The sequence below is a fragment of the Panthera onca genome, chromosome D1 (genome assembly GCF_046562875.1).
Source record: "Panthera onca isolate mPanOnc1 chromosome D1, mPanOnc1 haplotype 2, whole genome shotgun sequence".
Taxonomy (NCBI): Eukaryota; Metazoa; Chordata; class Mammalia; order Carnivora; family Felidae; genus Panthera; species Panthera onca.
The window spans coordinates 16,055,632-16,077,400 of NC_138348.1; the positions used below are offsets into that span (position 1 = coordinate 16,055,632).

General features: G+C 55.2%; 2 protein-coding genes across 5 annotated transcripts; both read left to right on the forward strand.

The window, feature by feature from the left end:
- The first annotated feature begins 1,661 nt into the window (after positions 1–1,661).
- On the forward strand, positions 1,662–10,458 carry PACSIN3 (protein kinase C and casein kinase substrate in neurons 3). Of its 2 annotated transcripts, XM_060606548.3 has the most exons (11): positions 1,662–1,856; positions 5,290–5,362; positions 5,619–5,708; positions 5,848–6,004; positions 6,747–6,982; positions 7,081–7,236; positions 8,028–8,203; positions 8,349–8,469; positions 8,608–8,744; positions 9,163–9,284; positions 9,908–10,458. In XM_060606548.3, exons 3-11 carry the CDS (start codon positions 5,655–5,657, stop codon positions 10,021–10,023), a joined length of 1,275 nt encoding a protein of 424 aa, XP_060462531.2. In that variant the 5' UTR covers positions 1,662–1,856; positions 5,290–5,362; positions 5,619–5,654; the 3' UTR covers positions 10,024–10,458. The 2 variants fall into 2 exon arrangements, with proteins under 2 accessions (XP_060462531.2, XP_060462532.2); XM_060606549.3 differs by lacking the exon at positions 5,290–5,362.
- Positions 10,459–11,097: 639 nt separating this feature from the next.
- On the forward strand, positions 11,098–21,752 carry ARFGAP2 (ARF GTPase activating protein 2). 3 transcript variants are annotated; one of them, XM_060606544.3, is made up of 17 exons: positions 11,102–11,233; positions 11,405–11,523; positions 12,088–12,160; positions 12,686–12,817; positions 12,906–12,986; positions 13,825–13,906; positions 14,199–14,255; positions 14,918–14,959; positions 15,338–15,390; positions 15,824–15,960; positions 16,062–16,193; positions 18,120–18,248; positions 18,328–18,462; positions 19,449–19,575; positions 19,736–19,829; positions 19,950–20,068; positions 20,519–21,752. In XM_060606544.3, exons 1-17 carry the CDS (start codon positions 11,162–11,164, stop codon positions 20,537–20,539), a joined length of 1,605 nt encoding a protein of 534 aa, XP_060462527.1. In that variant the 5' UTR covers positions 11,102–11,161; the 3' UTR covers positions 20,540–21,752. The 3 variants fall into 3 exon arrangements, with proteins under 3 accessions (XP_060462530.1, XP_060462527.1, XP_060462529.1); XM_060606547.3 differs by lacking the exon at positions 19,449–19,575 and having other exon boundaries at positions 11,098–11,233; XM_060606546.3 differs by lacking the exon at positions 14,918–14,959.
- The last annotated feature ends 17 nt before the right edge of the window (positions 21,753–21,769 follow it).

The window sequence follows — 21,769 nt, forward strand, 5'->3', positions numbered from 1 at the left end:
ACACTTTCTGTCTAGGTGCCTAAAGGCCTCCAGGCACTAGGTGGGATGTTAACTGATTTAAAATAGTACGGAACACTATAGCTGTCATTATATATTACCCCAGCTCCTCTCATTTACAGCTTTTACGATCATTAATTAGCTAGGGCACATGGCCCATTTGGGAGGTCAGCCGGGTCACACGCAGTGTTTCAGAGAGGTAGAAACAGAAATATGGAGAAAAGTGGCTTTTTCATGCCCCAACAGAGACTAGGTGTTGAAACTGGTTTCAGAAGCCACATCCTGCTGAGTACACACCCTGTGAGCGACAAGGCCAGGATCCACTACTCAGGTAGGATTTGCCAAACACGGTACGTCCTGGATGCCCATTTTCACCCTCCTGCCAGGACTGGGGAGAAACTCAATCCTCAGCGGCTAATACTACCACCTGAAATTACCCTCATTCATTCTCTTCAGGGCCGTTTTCCATTTCATGAGCGGATTTATCTGCGTAAAGAACGCGTCAGTGACTCCTCTCCGATTCAGAAACAACATACTTTTGCTATTTTTAAAGCTGCAGTTTAAAAATCCGCGCACACGCACTCACGCTCCTCAGGGAGTGGTGGAGGGGCGGGGAGTGGGGACCAAGAGTACGTGCTGGAGAGAGAACAGCCTGGCCTTTGGCTTTCCAGAGCACCGCACCGTCCCCCTGGGGGCGCACTCCCTGGAGTCCGAGGCGGCTTCTCATTCCCCGAGGGATTTTGCACCCCCTGGACCCTCTGAGCGCCTGGTGCCTCGGACCCTGCTAGCCCGCCCGTGCCCCCTCTCTTCTGCTAGGGGGAGGGCTCGGTTGCCGGGTCTCCCGGCCCAGAAGGGATCCGCGGGGGTGGGGGGGTGGGGGGGGGGGAAGGGTGGGACCCGGAGGTCAAGCAGGTGGCGATTAGGTCAGCCTCGGAACATTCTTGGACCGCTCCAGTGGATATAAATAACAGACGGGCTGGCTGCGAAAAAATCCCGGGGTGGGGGCTAAGGGGGTGAGGAAGAAGGGACTTATTAAGAGCCGGGTGGTATCGTGGCGATCTGGAAAAATCTACCAAGGCTGGTGACTGACAAAGGGAGTGGAGGGACGAAGGGATTTAAGAATGAATCTTGGTACAAAATCTGGGAATAAGAACACGGAGAGGGAGGAGCTCATGCCTTTTTGCCCCACCCCCATCGCGTGTCCTACCCAGTCCACAGAATGCGCCTCCAGATTGGCAGGCAGGGCTGCACGTGGAAAGGGCACGGGTTTGGAGTTCAGGGTCTTGCCCGACTACAGATCTCTTGCAAGCTGAGGAAGGTCTCTGAGCCTCAGTTTCTGCATCTGTACAATGGGAATCCTAATGCTTAAAAGAGGGTGGTTGTGAGCCTCGCTGGAACGAACTTCTAAGAAAGCTATGCTCAGCAAATAAAATGTAAGGCAGTGTTAGACCCGAGGCCTCCCTCCAAAGGGTGCCACGGCAGGCCCCATCCCTTCCCGCTTCCACGAGTCTCCCAGGCTCTGCAAAGGCCGGTAAGGGCAAAGCCGAAATCTGACTCCTTATAGAGCGACGCGGCGCCACCCTGGGGAGCGGGCCCTGGCGCTTCTCCTGTTGGAGTCGATACCCACGGCCCGCGCTCGAGGAGCAGCCGGTCGCCGCGATGCCTGCAGCCCCTGCGCCCCAGCCTCTGGCGGGTGGGGTTGGGGCCGCGGCGGCGAGGAGAGGGCGGGGCCGGGGGCCGGGCTTCTCGGGGGAGGGCCGGGCGCGCTCCGGGAGGCGGTGGCCCCGGCCCGAGAGCGGCAGGACTCTGGCCGGAGCGTGGCCGGACCCCCAACCTCCGAGACGCCCAGGGAGGACGCGGTGAGTGCTGCCCCGGCGGGAACCACGGGGAGGCGGCGGCGGGAGAGCCCGCCCTCTCCTCCCGCTCCTAAAGTTTGCAATGGGACCGACTCCCGCTCTGGGAACCCGCGGCTACCCAGCTCCGTGCGGGGACAGGAATAGGTGCCGCCGAGTGGAGCGGGCGTCTCATCTGCTGCGCCGCGCACCCCGCAATTTCCCAGGCTGGCAGTGGAGACGGGGACGTCGGGGGTGGAGGGGCACACCATCTCCTGGGGCTTTTCAAAGGCCGCCAAACGCCCTTTGGGGGCCCCGCTGCCCGGGGACCCTTCGCTCTCTGCAAAGAGCCCTAATTCCTGGGCCGCTGTCCCGGGTCACCTTCCGGAGTCCACGGCGGGGCTGGCCGGGCAGGGTGCGCCCCCTCCCCTCAGCGGTGATCGACTGGCCCCACCCCCGCGAGACCAAGTTCAACAAGTTTGGCCAACAAATCCTAAAGCCTCCATGGTTAGGCCTTGGCCCGGCCGCTCCGCGTGGGCTCCACCGGCTCCGAGTTGTGTAGCTCCGGGCCGGCAAGAGGGCCGGTCGAAGGGCGCCGTCCATAAGGGTTGAGGCCAGAGACGGGCAGCCCCTGGGCTCCGAGGTCTGGTGTGGAGGCTCCGGGTTTGGAGTGCGTCATCAGGGAGCAGGCACCTCGGGCTGCAGGTCGGGTTTCCAAAAGTGCCCCTTTGTTATGCCCCTCCCTGGCCCTGCCTCCTCCCCTCTCCCTGCGCCACCCCTTCCCCCACCCTCTGGGGCGGCTCTGGCTGCTGGTCCCAGCCGCTCTAGCCTAGGCACCACTCTCTGGACCAACGGGCCGCCCACTCCTGAGCCTTCACATCTTAGGGCTTAGGGAGGACGGGGAGGGGCTGCTGGGAGAAGAAACCCTTGGGCGCAGCCTGTGACTCAGGAGGATGGGCAGGGCAGGATGGCAGTGCTCCCTCCCAGTGTCATGCCCCCAGCTTCTGGGAAGGGTAGGGGCTGGTCTGCGCCGAGGTGGGGGGTACCTACCTGCCTTAGGTAGGGCGAGTGGGTTCTTCCCTGAGGCTCAGGACTCCCTTACCTTGGCCCAGGCAGTTATGAGGAGGCCCTGCCAAGCCGCAGCAGACTTCTGCAGGCCCAGTAGGTACTGGCTACCCCGGCTGGGAAGCATTCATTATTAGCTTTCTGAGCTCTTGCGGGTGGCAGAGTGTGTTCTGGGGACCAATCTGGGTCTCTGCTGAAGTCAGGAGGCACAAGGTGCTGGCTCTCCTCAACAGGAGCCATGGTTTGCACTGCCCACCCCCACGGCTGGATCTAGCCAGGGCTGCGGGGCCTGGCTGTGCCTGGGACTCTGGGCTTGTGTTTGCTCTGGGAGGCGGGAGGGAGCAGTGCCAGCAAGCACACACAGCTTGCTCTGTTCTGGGGCTAGAGAGAGGGAACGGGTGGGGGGCAGCTCTCCCGGGAGCCAAGCCTGGAGGCTGGAGCAGGCAGGGGGCCCGGGCCCCTGGATACCTCACTGGGACAGCTCCGAAGGCTCTGTGATTTACAGCTGTGGCTCTGTTTCTCTCCATCTGGTTGGCAAGTCCTTTCTGGGTAAGTGGGGCAGATTCAAGAGGAAGCAAGGTGAAGTGCTGAGGACCCTTGCAGACCAGCTGCTCCGTCCCTCTCCTGCTCTGTACCCAGACACCTCTGTCCACTGCAGGCCTCAGCTCTCTCTCTGAGCTATTAGGGCTGGATCCCACTTCAGGCAAGCTTTCTCACAGCTGCTCTAGCCATCAGGTTCCCTGGTCTTTAGGTAGATGTCGTTTGTTTCTTCATTCAACTGCTAACTCCAATGCCTGAACAAACACAAATTGGACCACCTCTGTCAACGACTGGGGACAGATTCTGCCCTGTCAGTCACAATCCAATGGAATATATCATATATAACTGGACTGAGGGCTCACAAGGGGCTGTGTAAATGGGGATGGGGCAGTGGGGTGGGGGAGACTGTGAAGATGCCTCAATTTGAGTTTTGAAGGATGGATAGTTGTTTGTCCGTTTGGAGGGGAGCAGTGTGATAGAGTCCTGCTTTGGGGGCAGAGGGCACATACTGTGTCCTGGGCCTCGTGGTGTCCCTTGGGCCTGCTCGGAGGAGGAAGCAGTTTCCTTCTAGGGGCTTGAGTCAGTGCTAGGGACAGCTGAGACCCTGCCAAGGGTCAGGAGGGGAGTGGCCGCGTGCCATTGTGTCCTCTAACCTCTGGGGTGGTGGCTTTGGGGTTGGTATCCGCCTTGCCCTCCTCTACAATTCTGGAGCACACTCTTACAAGTGCCTGGTCACCTGTCTGACTCCTCCCATTCTGCCCCAGACTCTGGGCTTTTTGAGGGTGGGGCTGAATTACTCATTACTCATGGAGGCTTGTGGGACCTCAGCGGATGCTGTGGAACAGGATGAATGTCCTTTGTGACTGTCAGGCCCTCATATTTCTTGCTCATTGCCTGGTTTGAGTCTTTTTTTTTTTTTAATTAATTAATTTATTTTGAGAGAGAGCTAGAGAGCTCGTGGGAAGGGCAGAGAGAGGGAGAGAGATAGAATCCCAAGCAGGTTCCGCAGCATCAGCACAGAGCCCAACGTGGGGCTCAAACCTTGAGATCGTGACCTGAACAGAAATCAAGAGTTGGACGCTTAACGGATTGAGCCACCCAGGTGCCCCTCCTGGTTTGAGTCTTTTTTTAAATTTTATTTTATTTTAATGTTTATTTATTTTTGAGAGAGAGACAAAGAGCGAACAGGGGAGGGACAGAGAGAGAGGGAGACACAGAATCCAAAGCAGGCTCCAGGCTCTTAGCTGTCAGCATAGAGCCCGACGCAAGGCTCGAACCCATGAACCAAGAGATCATGACCTGAGCTGAAGTCGGATGCTCAACTGACTGAGCCACCCAGGTGCCCCTTCCTGGTTTGAGTCTTAAACCAGCCCTGGCACAGAAGACCAGGAGGCAAAATTTCCATCTTAGGAGGGAGCCAAGGCTTCCTTAGGAGGACAGTAAAATGCACTTGTTCAAGCTTCTTGGCCAAGATAGGATTCGGGCCTCTTGGCCCCCAGTCTGCTCTTGCTGGCAAAGGGAGCTACTGGAGAGTGGCCGGGAACCCTCTGACTTGGCCTTGTCTGGTAAAGGGTCACCTTGTTGTTCAAGCAAAGGCGATGGCGCCTGGCTTGGGCAGGTATCCTCTTTTCTCATCTGTAGTTGGGTGGGGGGCGGGGGCAGCAGGGCCACCTCTGCCCACCACCCACCCCGCCTGCCGCCTAATCCTCTGCTGGATCGTGTGACCCGCCTGGCATTCTCCTGGCTGGAATCTGGCGCTTCTGACAGCAGTTGCTATATCGGGGGAGCTGGGCACCGCCCTGGACTCTCTAAGTCCCTGCCCTCACCCCCTGCTTTGCTTTTTTGCTTTTGTCAGCTTCAAGGCAGAATCACGGTTGAAGCTTTAAGAGTTGGACGCCCAGGTCCCTGAAGTGATCTGTAGGTCCCCGGTAGGTGGAATGAGGCTGGGTGGGGGAGGGGGTGGGCAGACTCATGGCATGAGGAAGAGATTTGAAGCGGCCACCCTTTCTCCTATCCCAGCCCCTCCTGGGGCCTTCCAGACGTCTACCTGCTAAGTCCTAGCTCTGACAGTTCCTTAGATGGTGGGGATAGTAGTGGGGACAAAGCCCAGGGATAGGAGAGGATCTTCTTCTCTCCCCAAAAGTGTATATCTGGCTTCCCTGCTTACCCCTCTGCTCTCCACAGCCCCAGTCCGCCACCATTCCGTGCTGCAGGGACACCATGGCCCCAGAGGAAGACGCTGGAGGGGAGGCCCTAGAGGGCAGTTTCTGGGAGGTGAGCAGCTGGGTCCTAGGTTTGGGGGTACCCACTCCACTCTGGGCCCAGCCACCTGTCCAGGGAGGAGGCTAGCTGTCAGCCCCAGCCCTGGAGGGGGCTTCTCCTGGCGACACTGCCTTTCTCCCGTCTGCCCCAGGCTGGCAACTACAGGAGGACCGTGCAGCGGGTGGAGGACGGGCATCGGCTATGTGGGGATCTGATCAGCTGTTTCCAGGAGCGCGCCCGCATCGAGAAGGCCTATGCCCAGCAGCTGGCTGATTGGGCCCGCAAGTGGAGGGGCACCGTGGAAAAGGGTGAGGCCGCGCTTGGGCCTAGCCAGGAGCAGAGGGCCACTGAGGGTAGGGAGATCAGACAAGGCAGATTCGTTTTTGCACCTCTTATGGAAAGCTTGAGGCTTTCATGTCTGCCTTCCCTTTGAAGAGCGAAGAGCCTCCTGGTTATTCTTACAGTTGTGCTGTTAAGAGTTTGCAAAGTATGGTCATCAGTTATTTTGATATTTGTAACAGCCCTGTGATGGAGACAGTCCTGTTCTATCCATTTTCTAGAGGAGAATCCGGAAGTTCAGAGACGCTAAGTGACTTGCCTGAGGTCACACAGCTAGGAAGAGCTAAAGCTTGAACCTAGGCCTTCTGACTCAAGAGCTTGGATCTTTCCATCCTAACCAGCTGCATTCCTTGAGGGCGGAGGCTAGTTCTTCCCTTTGGGACAATAAAGTATAGTGGTTCATATAGGGTTTGAATCTCAGTTCGACTTGTAGCTGTAATGCTTTGGGCAGTTAACTTCACTTTTCTGGGCTGCTGTTTGTTGTCGGTTAAATGTTGATCACGACATTCTCTGCATGGTGGTGGATAAAGATTCAGTGAGATCTCGTATATCGAGGCACAGAGTAGATACCGATAAAGCAGCAGCTGACATCTTTGTTGTTCATCTCTGCATTCCCTCTGTGCCTGGTGCCCGGCGCAGCACCCAGTGAGAGGGGGTGTGCCGGTTTCTGGTGGTGTCCCTGGCCTGGCCCAAGCCCCTTCCTCCCTGCAGGCCCCCAGTACGGCACGCTGGAGAAGGCCTGGCACGCCTTCTTCACGGCAGCTGAGAGGCTGAGTGCGCTGCACCTGGAGGTGCGGGAGAAGCTTCAGGGGCAGGACAGCGAGCGGGTGCGCTCCTGGCAGCGGGGGGCCTTCCACCGGCCAGTGCTGGGTGGCTTCCGCGAGAGCCGGGCCGCCGAGGATGGCTTCCGCAAGGCCCAGAAGCCCTGGCTAAAGAGGCTGAAGGAGGTGAGCCTGGGAGGGGTGGGTCCCTTCCTGAATCCGCCCTGGGCCACCGGGGCCGGGGCTTGGCGCGCAGGGTCCAGACTTGTCCCCGTGCGTGCCAGGTTGAGGCGTCCAAGAAGAGCTACCATGCGGCCCGGAAGGAGGAGAAGACAGCCCAGACTCGGGAGAGCCACGCCAAGGCAGACAGCGCCGTCTCCCAGGAGCAGCTGCGCAAGCTGCAGGAGCGGGTGGAACGCTGCACCAAGGAGGCTGAGAAGGTACCGGGCGGCCGACATGCCTTTCCCAGCCCTCTTCCTCACCTGCCACCCCTTCTCCAGGTCATCATTTAAAAGAGGACCCAGAGGGGCGCCTGGGTGGCTCAGTCGGTTAAGCGTCCGACTTCGGCTCAGGTCACGATCTCGCGGTATGTGAGTTCGAGCCCCGCGTCAGGCTCTGTATTGACTGCTCAGAGCCTGGAGCCTGTTTCAGATTCTGTGTCTCCCTCTCTCTCTGACCCTCCCCCGTTCATGCTCTGTCTCTCTCTGTCTCAAAAATAAATAAATGTTAAAAAAATAAATAAATAAAAAAATAAAAGAGGACCCAGAGAAAAGATGATGCTTTACCCAGGGAAAGAAGCGGTGCAGTTTTGGGTGTTGGGAGGAGCTTAGCAGTTGAGGAGACCTTCCAGCTCCTTCCACCGCATCCTGCCTGGGACAGGCTCTCATGTGGCCTGCTTTTCCAGAGCACCCGTTCCTCCAGCTCTGCGTATCTGCTGCTCCGTTTCTATCTCCTCCATGAAGCCCTTCCCCGTTCCGCCCACCGCTCCCTATAGGTTGACCCTCACCTCACTCTCCATCCTCGCTCACCAGCCTCTCAAAGCTGCTCTGCCCAAGTGTGACCTCCCTTGTTAGGCTGCCGGGGTCTTGGAAGGCAGGAGCTGGGTCTGTAGAATGATTGCTGCCGGTGCCTAGCCCGGGGTCTCTCGCCCATGGCGGCGCTCAGTAAACACGAGCGGAGTCCTGAGTAGAAGAAGGTCTTGTCCTCACCGGGCCCCTCCTGTCCCACCCAGATGAAAACCCAGTATGAGCAGACACTGGCGGAGCTGCATCGCTACACCCCGCGCTACATGGAAGACATGGAGCAGGCCTTCGAGACCTGCCAGGCCGCGGAGCGCCAGCGGCTTCTGTTCTTCAAGGATATGCTGCTTACCTTACACCAGCACCTCGACCTCTCCAGCAGTGAGAGGTATGGCCTGCGAGGTGGGCCTGGAGGTCTGGGCAACGCTGGGTCTCCTCCATCTCCCCCAGGCTCTGGCCAGGTGCAATGAGTTTGGGGGGGGCGGTGCTGGGGCTCGGGGCTCCCCGGTGTGAGGCTGTGCTTCGGGTCACAGGTTCCAGGAACTCCACCGAGACCTGCATCAGGGCATCGAGGCAGCCAGTGACGAAGAGGATCTGCGCTGGTGGCGCAGTACCCACGGGCCAGGCATGGCCATGAACTGGCCACAGTTTGAGGTATGGGAGGTGTGGGGGGCTCAGCCCGGACCTGAGGAGGGAGGCTAGGGCTTGGGATGAAGTAGGTGAAGGTCTGAATGGCTCCGGCTGCCTCCACAGCCCCACGGCCCAGTCTGAGCCTACGCACTGTCCCAATAGGAGTGGTCCTTGGATACACAGAGGACGATTAGCAGGAAGGAGAAGGGTGGCCGGAGCCCTGATGAGGTTACTCTGACCAGCATCGTGCCCACGAGAGATGGCGCTGCACCCCCACCCCAGTCCCTGGGGTCCGCAGGGTAAGAGCCAGAAACCTGGCTGTGGGAAGGAAAGATCTCTGCCCCCTGCCCTGCCTTCTTTCTCTCTGTCTCCTTCCCTTCATTCCTCTCACACCCAAAGTGGGGTTGAAAATTGGTGCCAGGAACCTCAGGACCTACTCAGTAGTTACAAGGATGCCGGTGTTCATGGTGGTTTAGATTTGCCAGGCGTTTCCCATGGTCCCTCTTGTCTACTGCTCACATCAGCCCTGTGTGGCAGGAAATGCACCAAGCTCACAGGCATGTGTGGCAGAGCTCAGACTGGGATTTTTCAGTTTCTCCCCACCTGCCTCTCCCAGGATTCTTCCAGAGGGTGAGCCCTTGGCCCTGAGTCCTAGGCTCTCTTGCTCAAGGTGGTCCTCGGACCCTGAGCCTGTCCACTTCTGTCTCCTGTCTCTAGCGGTGGGCAGGATGAGGAGTGGTCAGATGAGGAGAACACTCGGAAGGCTGCCACAGGGGTGCGGGTGCGGGCACTCTATGACTACGCTGGCCAGGAAGCTGATGAGCTGAGCTTCCGAGCAGGTACCCAGGGACCCCTTTCCTGTTTCTTTCCAGGCTTCAGCTTCCCCCTTCCTTCCTTTATAACTTGAGCAGGGGTGTGGGAAAGGAAAGCCTAATGTTTACCTCCCAAGGACCAGTTCTCTGATTCTCTCTCTCTTTTTTAATGTTTATTATTGATTAATTTTGGGGGGAAGGGGAGGGGCAGAGAGAGAGAGAGAGAGAGAGAGCGGGAGAGAGAATCCCAAGCAGGCTCCACGCTGCTAGTGCAGAGCCCGACATGAGGCTCAAACTCCCGAACCATGAGATCATGACCTGAGCTGAAACCAAGAGTTGGACAGTTAACCAACTGAGCCACTGAGGCGCCCCAGTTCTCTGATTCTTAAGGCTACTCTGGGTCCAGCCCCCAGGAGTCAGAGTGTCTGCTCTGAGCCCTCACCTGCCTCTCAAAGTCACCAGCTTGGGCCTGCTTGATGCATTCAGGGTCTGAGGTGGAGTGGCTTGCTGACTTTGACCTCCCTTTGCCTGAGACAGGTCTCCTCTTCTAGCTGGGTTCTCCTACTGTCCCCTCTCCCTCAGTCCTTGACCCAGTTGCAGAAGCGAGCTGGGCCAGGGCAATTGGCCGTGACTAATCCCCCTTCCCCCAGGGGAGGAGCTGCTGAAGATGAGCGAGGAGGATGAGCAGGGCTGGTGCCAGGGCCAGTTGCAGAGTGGCCGAATCGGTCTGTACCCTGCCAATTACGTGGAGTGTGTGGGGGCCTGATCTGCCTTGACAGACCTTCTGCAGCGTTTCTCCACCCTGCATCAGAGCCCAGCTTCTCTTGGACAGCCAACCCAAGGACCCTGGACCATGGTGCCCCCTGCTGCCCTTCTGTCCCTTGAGGAGGAAGGAAGTCCTGGGTCCCAGGGAGGGGGGCGGCCTGCATCTAGGAAGGGACTGGTAGGGAAGGGCCAACTGAGTCTAGCCTGAGGGGAAGATAGGGAGGTCAGGAGGTGACAGAAGGGCTCAGGGGTGCCTGGACCTCTCCAGGAATGCATGGGTCTCCCCAGGAGCCGTGGACCCAGTTCCTAGTCTCAGTGTTTTGGGATTCCTGGGGTGGTCTTGGGGTGGTGAGTGTAGTTCTGGGCTAGGAGCACTCTCCTGTGACTTTAGTGTGTATTAAAGTTGGAGAAAAAAAAAAAAAGCACTGTCAGGTGTGTGTGCGTCTTTTCTGATACTCCACCCTTGCCAGACTGCAGAGGGCATCTGGAGAGAGACACTGAGTGGGGAGGTCTGTGGGTCTAGAGTATGTCATGGAAAAAGGTTTGCCAGTTTGGTATCTGCTCTGGAACTTCGGGACCCTAATCTGGGGTGGGAGGTACTCGAGATTGGGTTTGGTGTGAGCCCGCCAAGGCTGGAGGCTGACTACTGAGTTCTGGGGCTGGACGGGGGCCCAGCCAGTTTGTCTTCCCGTTCAGGCCGGTGGGACCATAAGTGCTTGGTAGGGCTGTTAATCATCACTCATCCATCGGGAACTGGCCCCAGCTGAGACCCCTGGCCACCGGCCCCCAGCCTCGCAGCCCTCCCCTTCTGGAAGGTCGCACCACCTTCCGGGGGTGGCGGGGCGTCCCGGTGGCGCTCCGGCACGGTTTGGGCCCGCCCGCGAGCCGTCGCTCCGCCCCGGCTGCGGATTGGCCCCTGGCGTGGCGCGGCGTGGGTCCGGCGACCATTGTAGAGCCCGGGGCTGCTGCGGTCTCCGCTCCGGTTCCGCCGGCCGCTCATTGGTCCAGAGCGGGACAAATCGCTCCGCCCCCGGCGGGTGGGGGCACTGCAGGAGCCGACCCGGTGCCCCGCCTTCCCGGCCGCTGATTGGCCCGCGACAGGACCCGTCGGTCGCGCTGGGGTCTGGGAAGGAGAGAAAATGGCGGCGGAACCGAGCAAGACCGAAATCCAGACTCTTTTTAAGCGGCTTCGCGGGATTCCGACCAACAAGGTGCGCGAGCGGGAGGCGCGCGGGGTCCGGCGCCGGCGGAGATGGGACTCTCCCGTCTCCCCTGGGGCCTGAGGGAGGGAGAGGGGCGGGCGTGGGCTGTTTCCCTGGCGTGTCAGCGCTCGGCCTCGACTCGGGGCCCCTGACCATTGGCTCATCGCCTCCTCCACCCAGGCCTGCTTCGACTGTGGCGCCAAGAATCCGAGTTGGGCCAGCATCACATATGGTGTTTTCTTGTGCATTGACTGCTCCGGGGTGCACCGCTCCCTGGGCGTTCATCTCAGCTTCATCAGGTGGGGTCATCTTGCGGCTGCTGTGCTTCTACTCGGCCGGCCGGGGCTGTGTGCTCAGTAAGGGAGAATAGCTGCCTCGACTGCCCGGCCAGGGAGGGGTCCGGTGGACCAGCACCGGAGGGAGCCGCCTGTGTGGGCCCCTTGTCACATAGGCAGTTTGTCTCCGTGTCTGGGTTAAAATATCCTTCTTTTCTGTTGGTTAAATTTGACACTCAGAGTATTCATTTCGGGGGAAAAGTTAGCTGCACTGACCTTATTGCTGAATGTTGGTCGAGTATGTCTGAAGTGAGACTATGACTGTCCTTAAGGGGAAAGCCAAATCCAAGCTTGAGTGCCTGAGAATTCGACCCCGTTTTGGATCTGGAAAATAATTAGCACCTTTTTGACTAGACAATTGAAGAGCAAACTTTTTCATAGACAAGTTAGAGTGGAGGAAGTAGGGTGGTGGCTGATTAATGTTTCCTGGGCGCCTACTGAAGCTCCAGGCCAAATGACAGGTATGGGTCTGCCAGGGAAGCGTCTCCTGATACCTGCTGGTGGGTGACACGCAGCCCTTGCACACAGGTCCACAGAGTTGGATTCCAACTGGAACTGGTTCCAGCTGAGGTGTATGCAGGTCGGCGGGAATGCCAACGCGGTAAAACTCCTTCTTACCATCTTCCCCGCTCCCATTCTTCTGCTTGGGTACTAACTTTACAGTGTCTTCCTAGGAGGCCCTGTCACTATCTCTTTTCAGAGGATTTTCTGGTCTATACCAATACTGCACACTATTCTCTAAACTTGGAAATTGGTTATTGTTCTTCTCAAATAGGCTTTGGATTCAACAAAACTGGACAGATGTTCTTGGGGGAAAGGCTAAGGGAGTTGGGGCCTCCACAGTCATCCAGATCTTGTGAGCCTAGATGAAGGACGGGCACAGTGGGTATGGCATGCTATCTTCAGGCAGGGTTGAGTGAGGGCTGAGGTTCAGTCAGTCATCTCTGAGGATGGGAGGTTGTTTTTCTGCAGGAATTTCTGAGGAACTTTACCTCTGTGAAAAACTGCCTGTGTCAGTAGGGTGTATTATCATGTGTAAATAATAATTGGACTGTTACAAGGAGGTGCCTCTTTTGCTTTGGGGGAATCACCTCTAGCATACTCTCCTCTCTTCTTTGCTCCCCAGACAGCTTTCTTCCGCCAACATGGATGTACAGCCAGTGATGCCAACACCAAATATAATAGCCGAGCTGCCCAGATGTATCGGGAAAAGATCCGGCAGCTGGGGAGTGCAGCCCTGGCTAGGCATGGCACTGATGTAAGTGCCTGTTCCCTGGGGGCTAGGGTCGTGGGGTGAGTGGGAATATTCAGAGCCCTGTGTTTCAAGGGTGTCTTCTTCCCTCTAGCTTTGGATAGACAATATGAGTAGTGCTCCCAGTCACTCCCCAGAGAAGAAGGACTCTGATTTCTTCACGGAACACACTCAAGTGAGTGCCCACAAGGAATGTTTCTCATGATGTTGGCAGGTGGTTTACTTAACCAAGGCCAAGGCCTTCTGTGATCATGGGCATGGAGTCCATTCACCTTGGTGTAATACTTCAGACAGAGAGTATCTGGGGCCCACTGCTTGGTAGGTCCAGATGTTTCTTTCTCTCATGAGTAGGCGTACAGTATGGCCCTCCTAAGGAATGGACCCCTGTAAACTGGGATAGTAGGGAGGAGGACCAGCTTCTTGAGGGCTCAAAAGATGTCAGGAGTTCCAGACAACTTTTCCTGGATTCTTTCCCCATAAGAAAGCCACTGCAGTTGGGGACAAGGAAAGGATTCTCTCATCAGCAACCTACCCCTGGGAGGAGGTTTCCCATCTACTGGCACTGGGTGCTGAAGTCAGACTCTCTTAGTTTGAATTCCTGCTCCTCCTGTCTTTAGCATTTCTAGGATGGTGGCTAAGTCACTTTACCTGTCAAAACCTGAGTCTCTAAAAGAGATGTATCTACCTCAGAGGGTTTGTTGTGATCATTGAATGTATTTATATGTGAAAAGCCGTTAGACTTGTGCTTGGCATGTGGTAAGTGCCTAATAGTTGTTAGTCGTGAAATTAGGGGAACAGGCTCTGGCTATAAGTAAATAGTGGAAGGGTGGAGGTGACTGTTAATTTCCTGTTTCTTTCTTCCATAGTCAACAGCAGTAGTCATTAAATTCTAGTCTCCTTTTCTCATGGGCTTGGAGGAGAGCCTTATACCCACAAGGTACCTTTAGATTCTTCATACACCTTGCCAGTAGGAATAGCTCATCAAAGCTTCTGTGATCTGGCCTCTTTTTCAGCCCCCTGCCTGGAAAGAACCAGCCCCTGACCTAGCAGAGACCCAGGAGCTAGCCCCTTCTACAGAGATCAGTAGCCTGGCACGTGAGTTCAGTCTGGATTTCAACCAAGTGCCCTAGTCTTGGCAAAGGACTTGGAGCTAAGAATGGGACACCTGGCCAAGGGGATAAAAGTATGTGTATGTGTGGGGTTCCTATATTTCTGAGTGGGCTAGGATTCATTTCAATCCCTTGGAGGAAGTGGTAGGCATTCCTTTCATCTTTTGGTGGCCTCAGCAAGCTGAGGAAAGCCAGTCTTCCCTATTTTTGTCCCATCACTTCCCGTTTAGGGAAGCAAGCTTGTGCCTTAGACCTAATTCCCACCATTGCATCCACAGAGCCGGAGCACGGCCCCAACATGGACCTGCTTGGCACCTCACCCAAAGCCTCTCTAGGTCAGTATGCCACCTGGCGGGTGTGGGGTGACTGAGAGAGGGTGAGCCTCTAGGGCTCTTTTTGGATCTGGTGCTGCCTGGTCACGTGGACTGAGGCCCCAGGAAACTGAGCGTTTGACCTCTCTGGAGTGGGGACTGGGATTGGATTGGTGGCTGTGGCCTCAACTGCAAGGACTTTAGCACCAGGGCCTTTGAATTGATGAACCTGGAAGCTGGTGTACAAGGCCTGGGGTCTGCCTCTGGATTTGGAGCTGGGTCTGGCCAAAGTGTGGGGAGCCAGACTGGACACCTAACCCTGGGGTCTGAGGCAGGATTGGCCTGTCTGGTCCATTTCATGGGATAGGGGTGTAGCTCTCACAGCTGGAGGCAACGCTCCTTTCTCAGCTTGTCCTTGGCCTTTCAGCTCTTTTTTACTTTCCTTAGTGTTCTTTAGTCTCGGTTCAGGTTTGGACAGTATTTGCTGATCTCTGTTGTTCTGTTGACCCTTGGGGGTTGGGGCGGGAAGCTAATGGGATGACTGTGAAACCCCATGAGAAGGCTGGCGTGGCTTGGTCTAAAGTGAGACTCTAGAGCCCTCTGGGAAGAACTTTGGCCTCTGGGCTTGGGAGCTGTATGGAGGCTCTGGGGTGGGCCCCTTGTTAGCTGCAAGTCTTTTTCTCTAGAGTCCATGTGTCTGTCACCTAAAGGGGCCCTTCCTGCCAGAGGTAACCAACAGCTGTTTTGGGGATCTCAGCCCCTTGCATGTCAGCTCCCTGCCGTAGGAGCTGAGGCTGGCATTTAACATCTGCCTCCCTGCCTCGTAGTCTTTGTGTTGGTTCAGGGACTGTGACTATCTCTGGTGCTTTGGGTCTAGGTTCTTGTGTCAGTCTGCTGGGAGTCCGTAACCTCCCCTAACTTTGTCTGTCTTTGGCTTGGACTATCCTAATGCCGTTGGTTGGAACCGGTGGGTGGCAGCTTTGCCTTCCTCTGCCTGAAGCTGTTCTCTGTAGAAGCTCTTGCCAAGAAGCTGCATGGTATGGGTTGAGCTGCTGCCTCTGACCTCCCTTTGTGTTCACTCGTGCCCCGTCTTCTTTCTCACACAGAACCGAGAACCTCCCTCATTGGCAAGAAGAAGCCAGCAGCCGCTAAGAAAGGGGTAGGTGGAGAGAGGCAGTATGGTGGTGGTTAGGAGCTGGCATCAAATAGCTGGATTCACCCCTTGACCCTGCCGCTTACTGGCTGTATGACTTTAGCAAAGGTACTTTTCTGAACTTTCTCTATGAAAGGGCTGTCAAGATGCCTGTCTTCAAGGGGCTCCTGGGAAGAGTCTGTGAGACTGTGCACATTGAGTGCCTGGCACATACTGGGCCTGGTCAGCCCTGAAGCTTCTGCTGTTGTGTGAGCCACCTCATGCCCAGCTCCAGCAGAACCACTGCTGTCCCTCTTGACCATGCTGGCTGGGCTCCTAATTTTTACCTGAACTTAGGAAGGAATGCTTTATTTGTGGGTGTGGCTAGAGGACCCACGCTTGGGAGGAAACCAAAGACATTTTGGTCGGCGAGACCCCCATCCCATGATTCTCCTCCCAGCTGGGTGCCAAGAAAGGCCTAGGGGCCCAGAAGGTGAGCAGCCAGAGCTTCAGTGAGATCGAGCGGCAGGCCCAGGTGGCAGAGAAGCTCCGTGAGCAGCAGGCAGCTGATGCCAAGAAGCAGGCTGAGGAGTCCATGTGAGTGTTTGCCAGAGGGGCCTCAGCTCCCGTGGGGTTGGGTGGGCAGGTAGGACAGGTCAGGATGGGTGTCTGCCCCTGACATGTTTGTTCCCTCCAAGGGTTGCTTCTATGCGCCTGGCCTACCAGGAACTCCAGATTGACCGTAAGAAGGAGGAGAAGAAGCTACAGAATCTGGAAGGGAAGAAGCGAGAACAGGCAGAGAGGTTGGGCATGGGCTTGGTGTCCCGCAGGTGAGGCTCAGCTCTGGGGTGTGGCAGGGAAGCGCCGCTGTTCTCCCCAGAGCAGCTGCAAATTCTTCCCAGCAGTTTGGGTTTTTAGGCTCAGTCTTCCTCCGAGGCTGAACAGATAGATGGTTTTGCTTATTGTCTTAAAGTGGCCTAGTATAATGTTTGTCACAGAGTAGGTATATGCTTAGTGTTTGTCAAATGAAGGAAACACAGGATCAGATGCTTGTTTGATATACCCAAGAGGGTAGGGTGTGTTGTGTAATGGGGGTGCTAATGGCACTTTTGGTGGGACATATCTTTATTTTTCAAGACCTCCCTAAGAATTACAAGGCTTTTAGCATTCTTAATCCCTGTCCACTAAAGGCCATTGCTGCCAGACACGCTAACGCCTGGAAATACCCCCAGACAATGCCCTTTGGCATTGACAATATCCTTCCTATTTCAGGACCACTGGGTTTGTGTTGCTGTGGTTTCTTAAAAACAAAACAAAGACTGCAAACCAGTTCTATTGTGCATTTTGTTTGCTTTACACTAAGAGCTCACGTTTAGAGATTTCGGTAACACTAGACTTTTGATCTCGCTTAAAAATCGGAACATCGGACGGCACTGGGGCCAGCAATCTTGGCTACAGCGGGCTTGTGCTAAGTGCTGGCTCTTTCTTTCGAGGGGGTGTGAGCTCTGCCATTGGCTTTATTTACTTAAATACAACAGTCCTGTGCAGGAGGTATTACTATGTCTTTTTACAGGTGAGAGAATTGACTTATAGCAAGTAAGCAACTTGCCCGAAGCCCATGAATCTAGTAATTGGCACCACTAGATTTTGAACATAGAACTACTGATGGCAAATTCAGTATTCAGGGCCTTTATACTCCACTTCTCTGAAAGAAGATAAGGCTGGCTATTTCTGCTTAATCTTTCAGAACATGTACTAGTTAGATTTAAATTATTCCATTTCAGTCTGTGTGCTGCTTGTGTAACCCACAGCTAATCAGGGAAACATAAAATTTTACTCCCAGGAAGGACTTTAGATCTCCTCCCCTTCCCTGTTTTGGTCACAGGAATTACTGGGTTAAAGGGTATGAACAATTTTTTCAGCTGTTGTTTTCTTTTTTCTTTTTTTGCAGTGCAATAGAATCTTTATTTAAACTCTGCCAACTCTGTTTAATGCCCTATTGTAAAATATTCACTGTTTGGGGTTCTGTCAGCTAAAAGCTATAGTGTTTTTTTGTTTGTTTGTTTTTTGAGATATTTTTTAATGAGTTTACTTAAGTGAAATTAATCCTTAAAATGCCCCTGTGGAGCATGACACAGGACGAAAGTGAGGCATGAAGAGTTAGTACCTCTTGCCCAACTCACTGCCTCTTCTCACTGGGATACCATACAGCAGCCCCAGGGCTTCGTGCATATAGCCAGGCTGTGTACTTTGAAATACTTTCATCTTTCAAAAAAAAGGCGGGGTGGTGTAGGGGTTAGGACAATTAAGGACTCATTCTTTGATGCCATCGGACTCCTTTCCCTGGTTCTGGGGCATTTTTCATCTTTTCCATGTGTATGTGTTCATCTGGGTGAAGGATGCGGCTCATGATACAGCAAGTCTGCTGAGTTGTTTCTAAGGGCAAAAGAGCGCTATCATTTGGTGCACATCCTCATTAAAATTATAACAGGCAAACGGTGCTTTGTGAGGGAAGCCCTGCTTTGAGAAAGCAAAGCTGATGTGTGCACCGTTGAGGGTGTGCTCCAGCTCAGCGGGGTTCCTAGCACTCGCTGCTGGGTCTGGCCCTGTGCCTGTGCACAGGCAGGGGGAGACGGCTCTGGGTGATGCCCAGTGAAAGAGAACCCAGGTTTCTGCCAGCAGCTGGGCATCTTCTCTTGTGTAGTGACACTGTTGCTCACACCTGCCCTTGGGCCTGGCTCTGCTTGTCTCCACAGCTCTGTCTCCCACTCGGTGCTGTCTGAGATGCAGGTGATTGAGCAGGAAACCCCAGTGAGTGCAAAATCCTCCCGCTCGCAGCTGGACTTGTTTGATGATGTCGGTACTTTCGCCTCTGGACCCCCAAAGTAAGGCTGTTGTTGGGGTGCAGACTTGGCCACCATGTTCCTCATCAGGCTTCTCTGAGCTACTCTACTGTCTCACTAGGTACAAGGACAACCCCTTTTCCTTGGGGGAAAGTTTCAGTTCCCGCTGGGATACAGATACCGCCTGGGGTATGGACAGGATGGAGGAGAAGGAGCCAGAAGTGACCGTCTCAAGCATCCGGCCTATTTCAGAAAGGTGGAGTGGGCAGGGGCAACACTGTCCAGTAGGATTTTTCTGTGGTGATGGAAATTCTGTACCTGCACTGTCCAGTGTGATGACCACTGACTGTGTGCCTACTGAGCTCCTCAGATGTGGCCATTGTAACTGAAGAACTGAAATTTGTAATTTAATTTTAATAAATTTAAGTAGCCACATGTGGCTAGTGGCTACCAGATTAGGTAGTACAGGAATTAGGCTTTGGTTTGAATTTTGCTTTATCATCACAGAAAGCCTAGCAGCTTCTTTTGTTCAAGATCTGTTTCTCTGGCAAGAGGGGCCTGATTTTGTGCTTCAGTCCTGAACACTCAGGGGTATGTGTCTCTGGCCACCATGTTCCTTGTTTTTTTAAAAGCCTATTTTATGTCAGTCTGGGCAATGTTTAACAAATTACCCGCACAACATTTGTAAAATGGGGGACATAAGTAATGACTTCACAGGGCCGTTGGAAGGATTAAAAGTAATGAAACTTACAAAGCACCTAGGCCAGTGTCTCTGCTCGTCAGTGGTAGATAGGAGTGACCATACACTTTTAGGTCCACACTGGGATGCTTTTGAGAGTGGAAATGCCAGAAGAGTAGGTATAAACTCAGGCCAGCTGAGACATATGGTCACTGTAGTGTTAGGCCACTTGTAACTAGGAGTAGACTGGCAGTAGTGGTCCTAGGACATCCGAGACTTTGACGAAGCTCTAGTGGTTTGGGGCAGAAGCCTAGTGCTCTCTAAACTGTATTTCCATGCCGCCTAGTAGAGTGAACGTAAGCTGTCTGTGCCTTGGCTTCGGTGTGGAGAAGAGAAGGGCCTTGTCCAGGGGAGAGGGCCCAGAGCCATAGCCAGATGGGCCATTGTAAGCATCCCCAGAAGGCCACTGGTGCTTCTTTTGGCCTCTGTTAGTAATGGGATTAGTAATACTAGGCTCTGACAGTAATGGGAAGGATCAGAGCTATCCCACATCCACCCCTCAGAGTCACAAACAGAAGGGAAGTGGAAAGCCGGAGCTCAGGCCTCGAGTCCAGTGAAGCACGTCAGAAATTTGCAGGAGCCAAAGCCATCTCATCGGACATGTTCTTTGGGCGGGAGGTGGATGCCGAGGTAAGTAGGGTTGTCCACCCTGAGCCTGGAGGCAGCAGGTGGAGTAAGAGTTTCCTCCTTGCCACTGCTTTGGGCTTTAGCACCAGGGTGTCTTGGCCGATAAGGAGTTCTTGACTCATCGGCCAAAAGATCTCCAGGTCTTTCCCTTTCTTCACCACAGCATGAAGCCAGGTCTCGTCTCCAGCAGCTCTCGGGTAGTAGTGCCATCAGCTCTTCTGACCTCTTCGGGGACATGGACGGAACTCATGGAGCAGGTAGGGCCCTGGCGGTAAGGTGCATGCCAGGCAAGGCCCGTGGGCAGAGCTAGAGGGCCCTGTGGGCTGGGAAGGGCTTCCTGTAGGGCTTCCAGACCACCCTTTCCCTTGCTTTTACAGGTAGCGTATCTCTGGGCAACGTTCTCCCCACAGCTGACATTGCCCAGTTTAAGCAGGGTGTCAAGTCTGTGGCCGGGAAGATGGCTGTGCTGGCCAATGGCGTGATGAATTCTTTGCAGGTGAGGCTGGGGCTGCTTGACCTGGGGCGGGAGGGTAAAGCGCTATAGAGTAGTGCTTGGGGGTTGGCCGCCTCCACCACATCCAGACACTGCTGCTGGGTAGCTCCTGAGCCTGAAAGAGAGCCTTTTCTTTTCCTGGAGAGGCAGCTTCCTTCCTTTGAGCTTGGTACCAGGGCTCGGCCTCCCTAAGATGCTGCCATGTCTGCACGGATTTCCACAGCCTTGTCACCTTATTTCTCTCTCTCCTCCCTCCCCAGCTTCGAGATTAGGCAGGGCTTCCCCCTTGGGATCTGGTCACAACCCCTTTCCTGAGTCACAATAAAATACAAAACAGTCTCTGCCATGTGAGATTGGCGCCCGATTCCCCGGAGTACCCTAGTCTTGCAGGGGCGTGTTGCAGGAAAGCTGCAGGTGAGAGACTGACTTTGTTTTTTCTTTCCCCATCCCCAGGATCGCTATGGTTCCTACTGATCCAGGTGCCACGGCTCAGGCATATGGTGGCGACAACAGCAAAACCCCCATGATTCCAAGGCCAGGGGCGCTTGCCTTGTGGAAGCTGGGGAGGAATTGTTACTATATATGTGTTGTGTGTGAGTGGGGTGGCCTTTGAGGATCTCGGGTGAGGGGGATGGGTGGTTCCAGCCTTGACCTCAGCCTGTAGACTGAGCCCTTTTATTCTCCTCCCCTCACACCCCCTCCCCTGTGTGCTAGATTACTGTCCTCTGGTCCTGCCCCCAAGCTGCTGCTCGTCCTGCCACACTGGGAGCGAGGGGAGGAGTTTCCTCAGGAGGGTTTATTCTGGGCCCAGCCCTTCCCCAAGTAGGGAAAGTGAGAAGTGTAAGGCTTTTTGGCCAGCTCTAGGATCCTTCCAGGTTGTCTGGGGTTTGGTCCCCGTCCTCTGGAACCAGTGGGCAGGTCTAGAAAGAGTTCTGCTATAGACCAGCCCCAGGGTAGGGAGGCTGCTCCAGTGGCCTCTTCTGGGTGCCAGGAGAGGGCAGGGGAGGGGAAGGACCTTCGTCTGGGCCTTCTTAAGGGCTAGAAACTTTACCCACTACTGAAAGGTTTCATTTGGGATCAGACTTGAGGCCCGAGTGATCTTCTCCTGTCTCACCACCCCTTTTTACAGTGATCACTTGAGGGATACTTCTCCTGGGTGTCTCGGAGTCCTTCCATACCATCTATTGTGGAGCACAGGACCCTCTGTCCCTTCTTCCCCTGCTTGGTGTGGCCATGGTGGGTCTCATCTGCCCTGTGCCCTGCTCTGGATGCTGTGAGCGTAATGCTGGCCAAGGAAGCAGAGGACATGAGGGACAGAAACAGGCTCTTGGGGCTCAACTTTCTTCTGTGTCATCCTGGTCTTAGGGGGGCCTGGACAGCACCCCACCACTGAGAGCTTGAGGCACCTACAGAGCTGCACGCCTTGCCCCCTGGCCACTAGGCCATGTACTGTGTCATCCTTGGTGCCATCTTCCCCTGCTGTGCTGACAGTCTGGGCCCACCCTGCCCCCTGTGGGTTTGGGGCTGGGCTCCCAAGCAACACAGACCATTCTTCCCTACCTCCCCCCCCCCCCCCCCCCCCCCCCCCCCCCGCAAAGGGACTTGACTTTCTTTCTGGACTGTTTGTATTGAAACAGAGTGGTGTCAAATAAAGCCTTGACAGGGCCCAGGGCCACTGTTGATCTGAGTCAAGTAGTGTCCTCT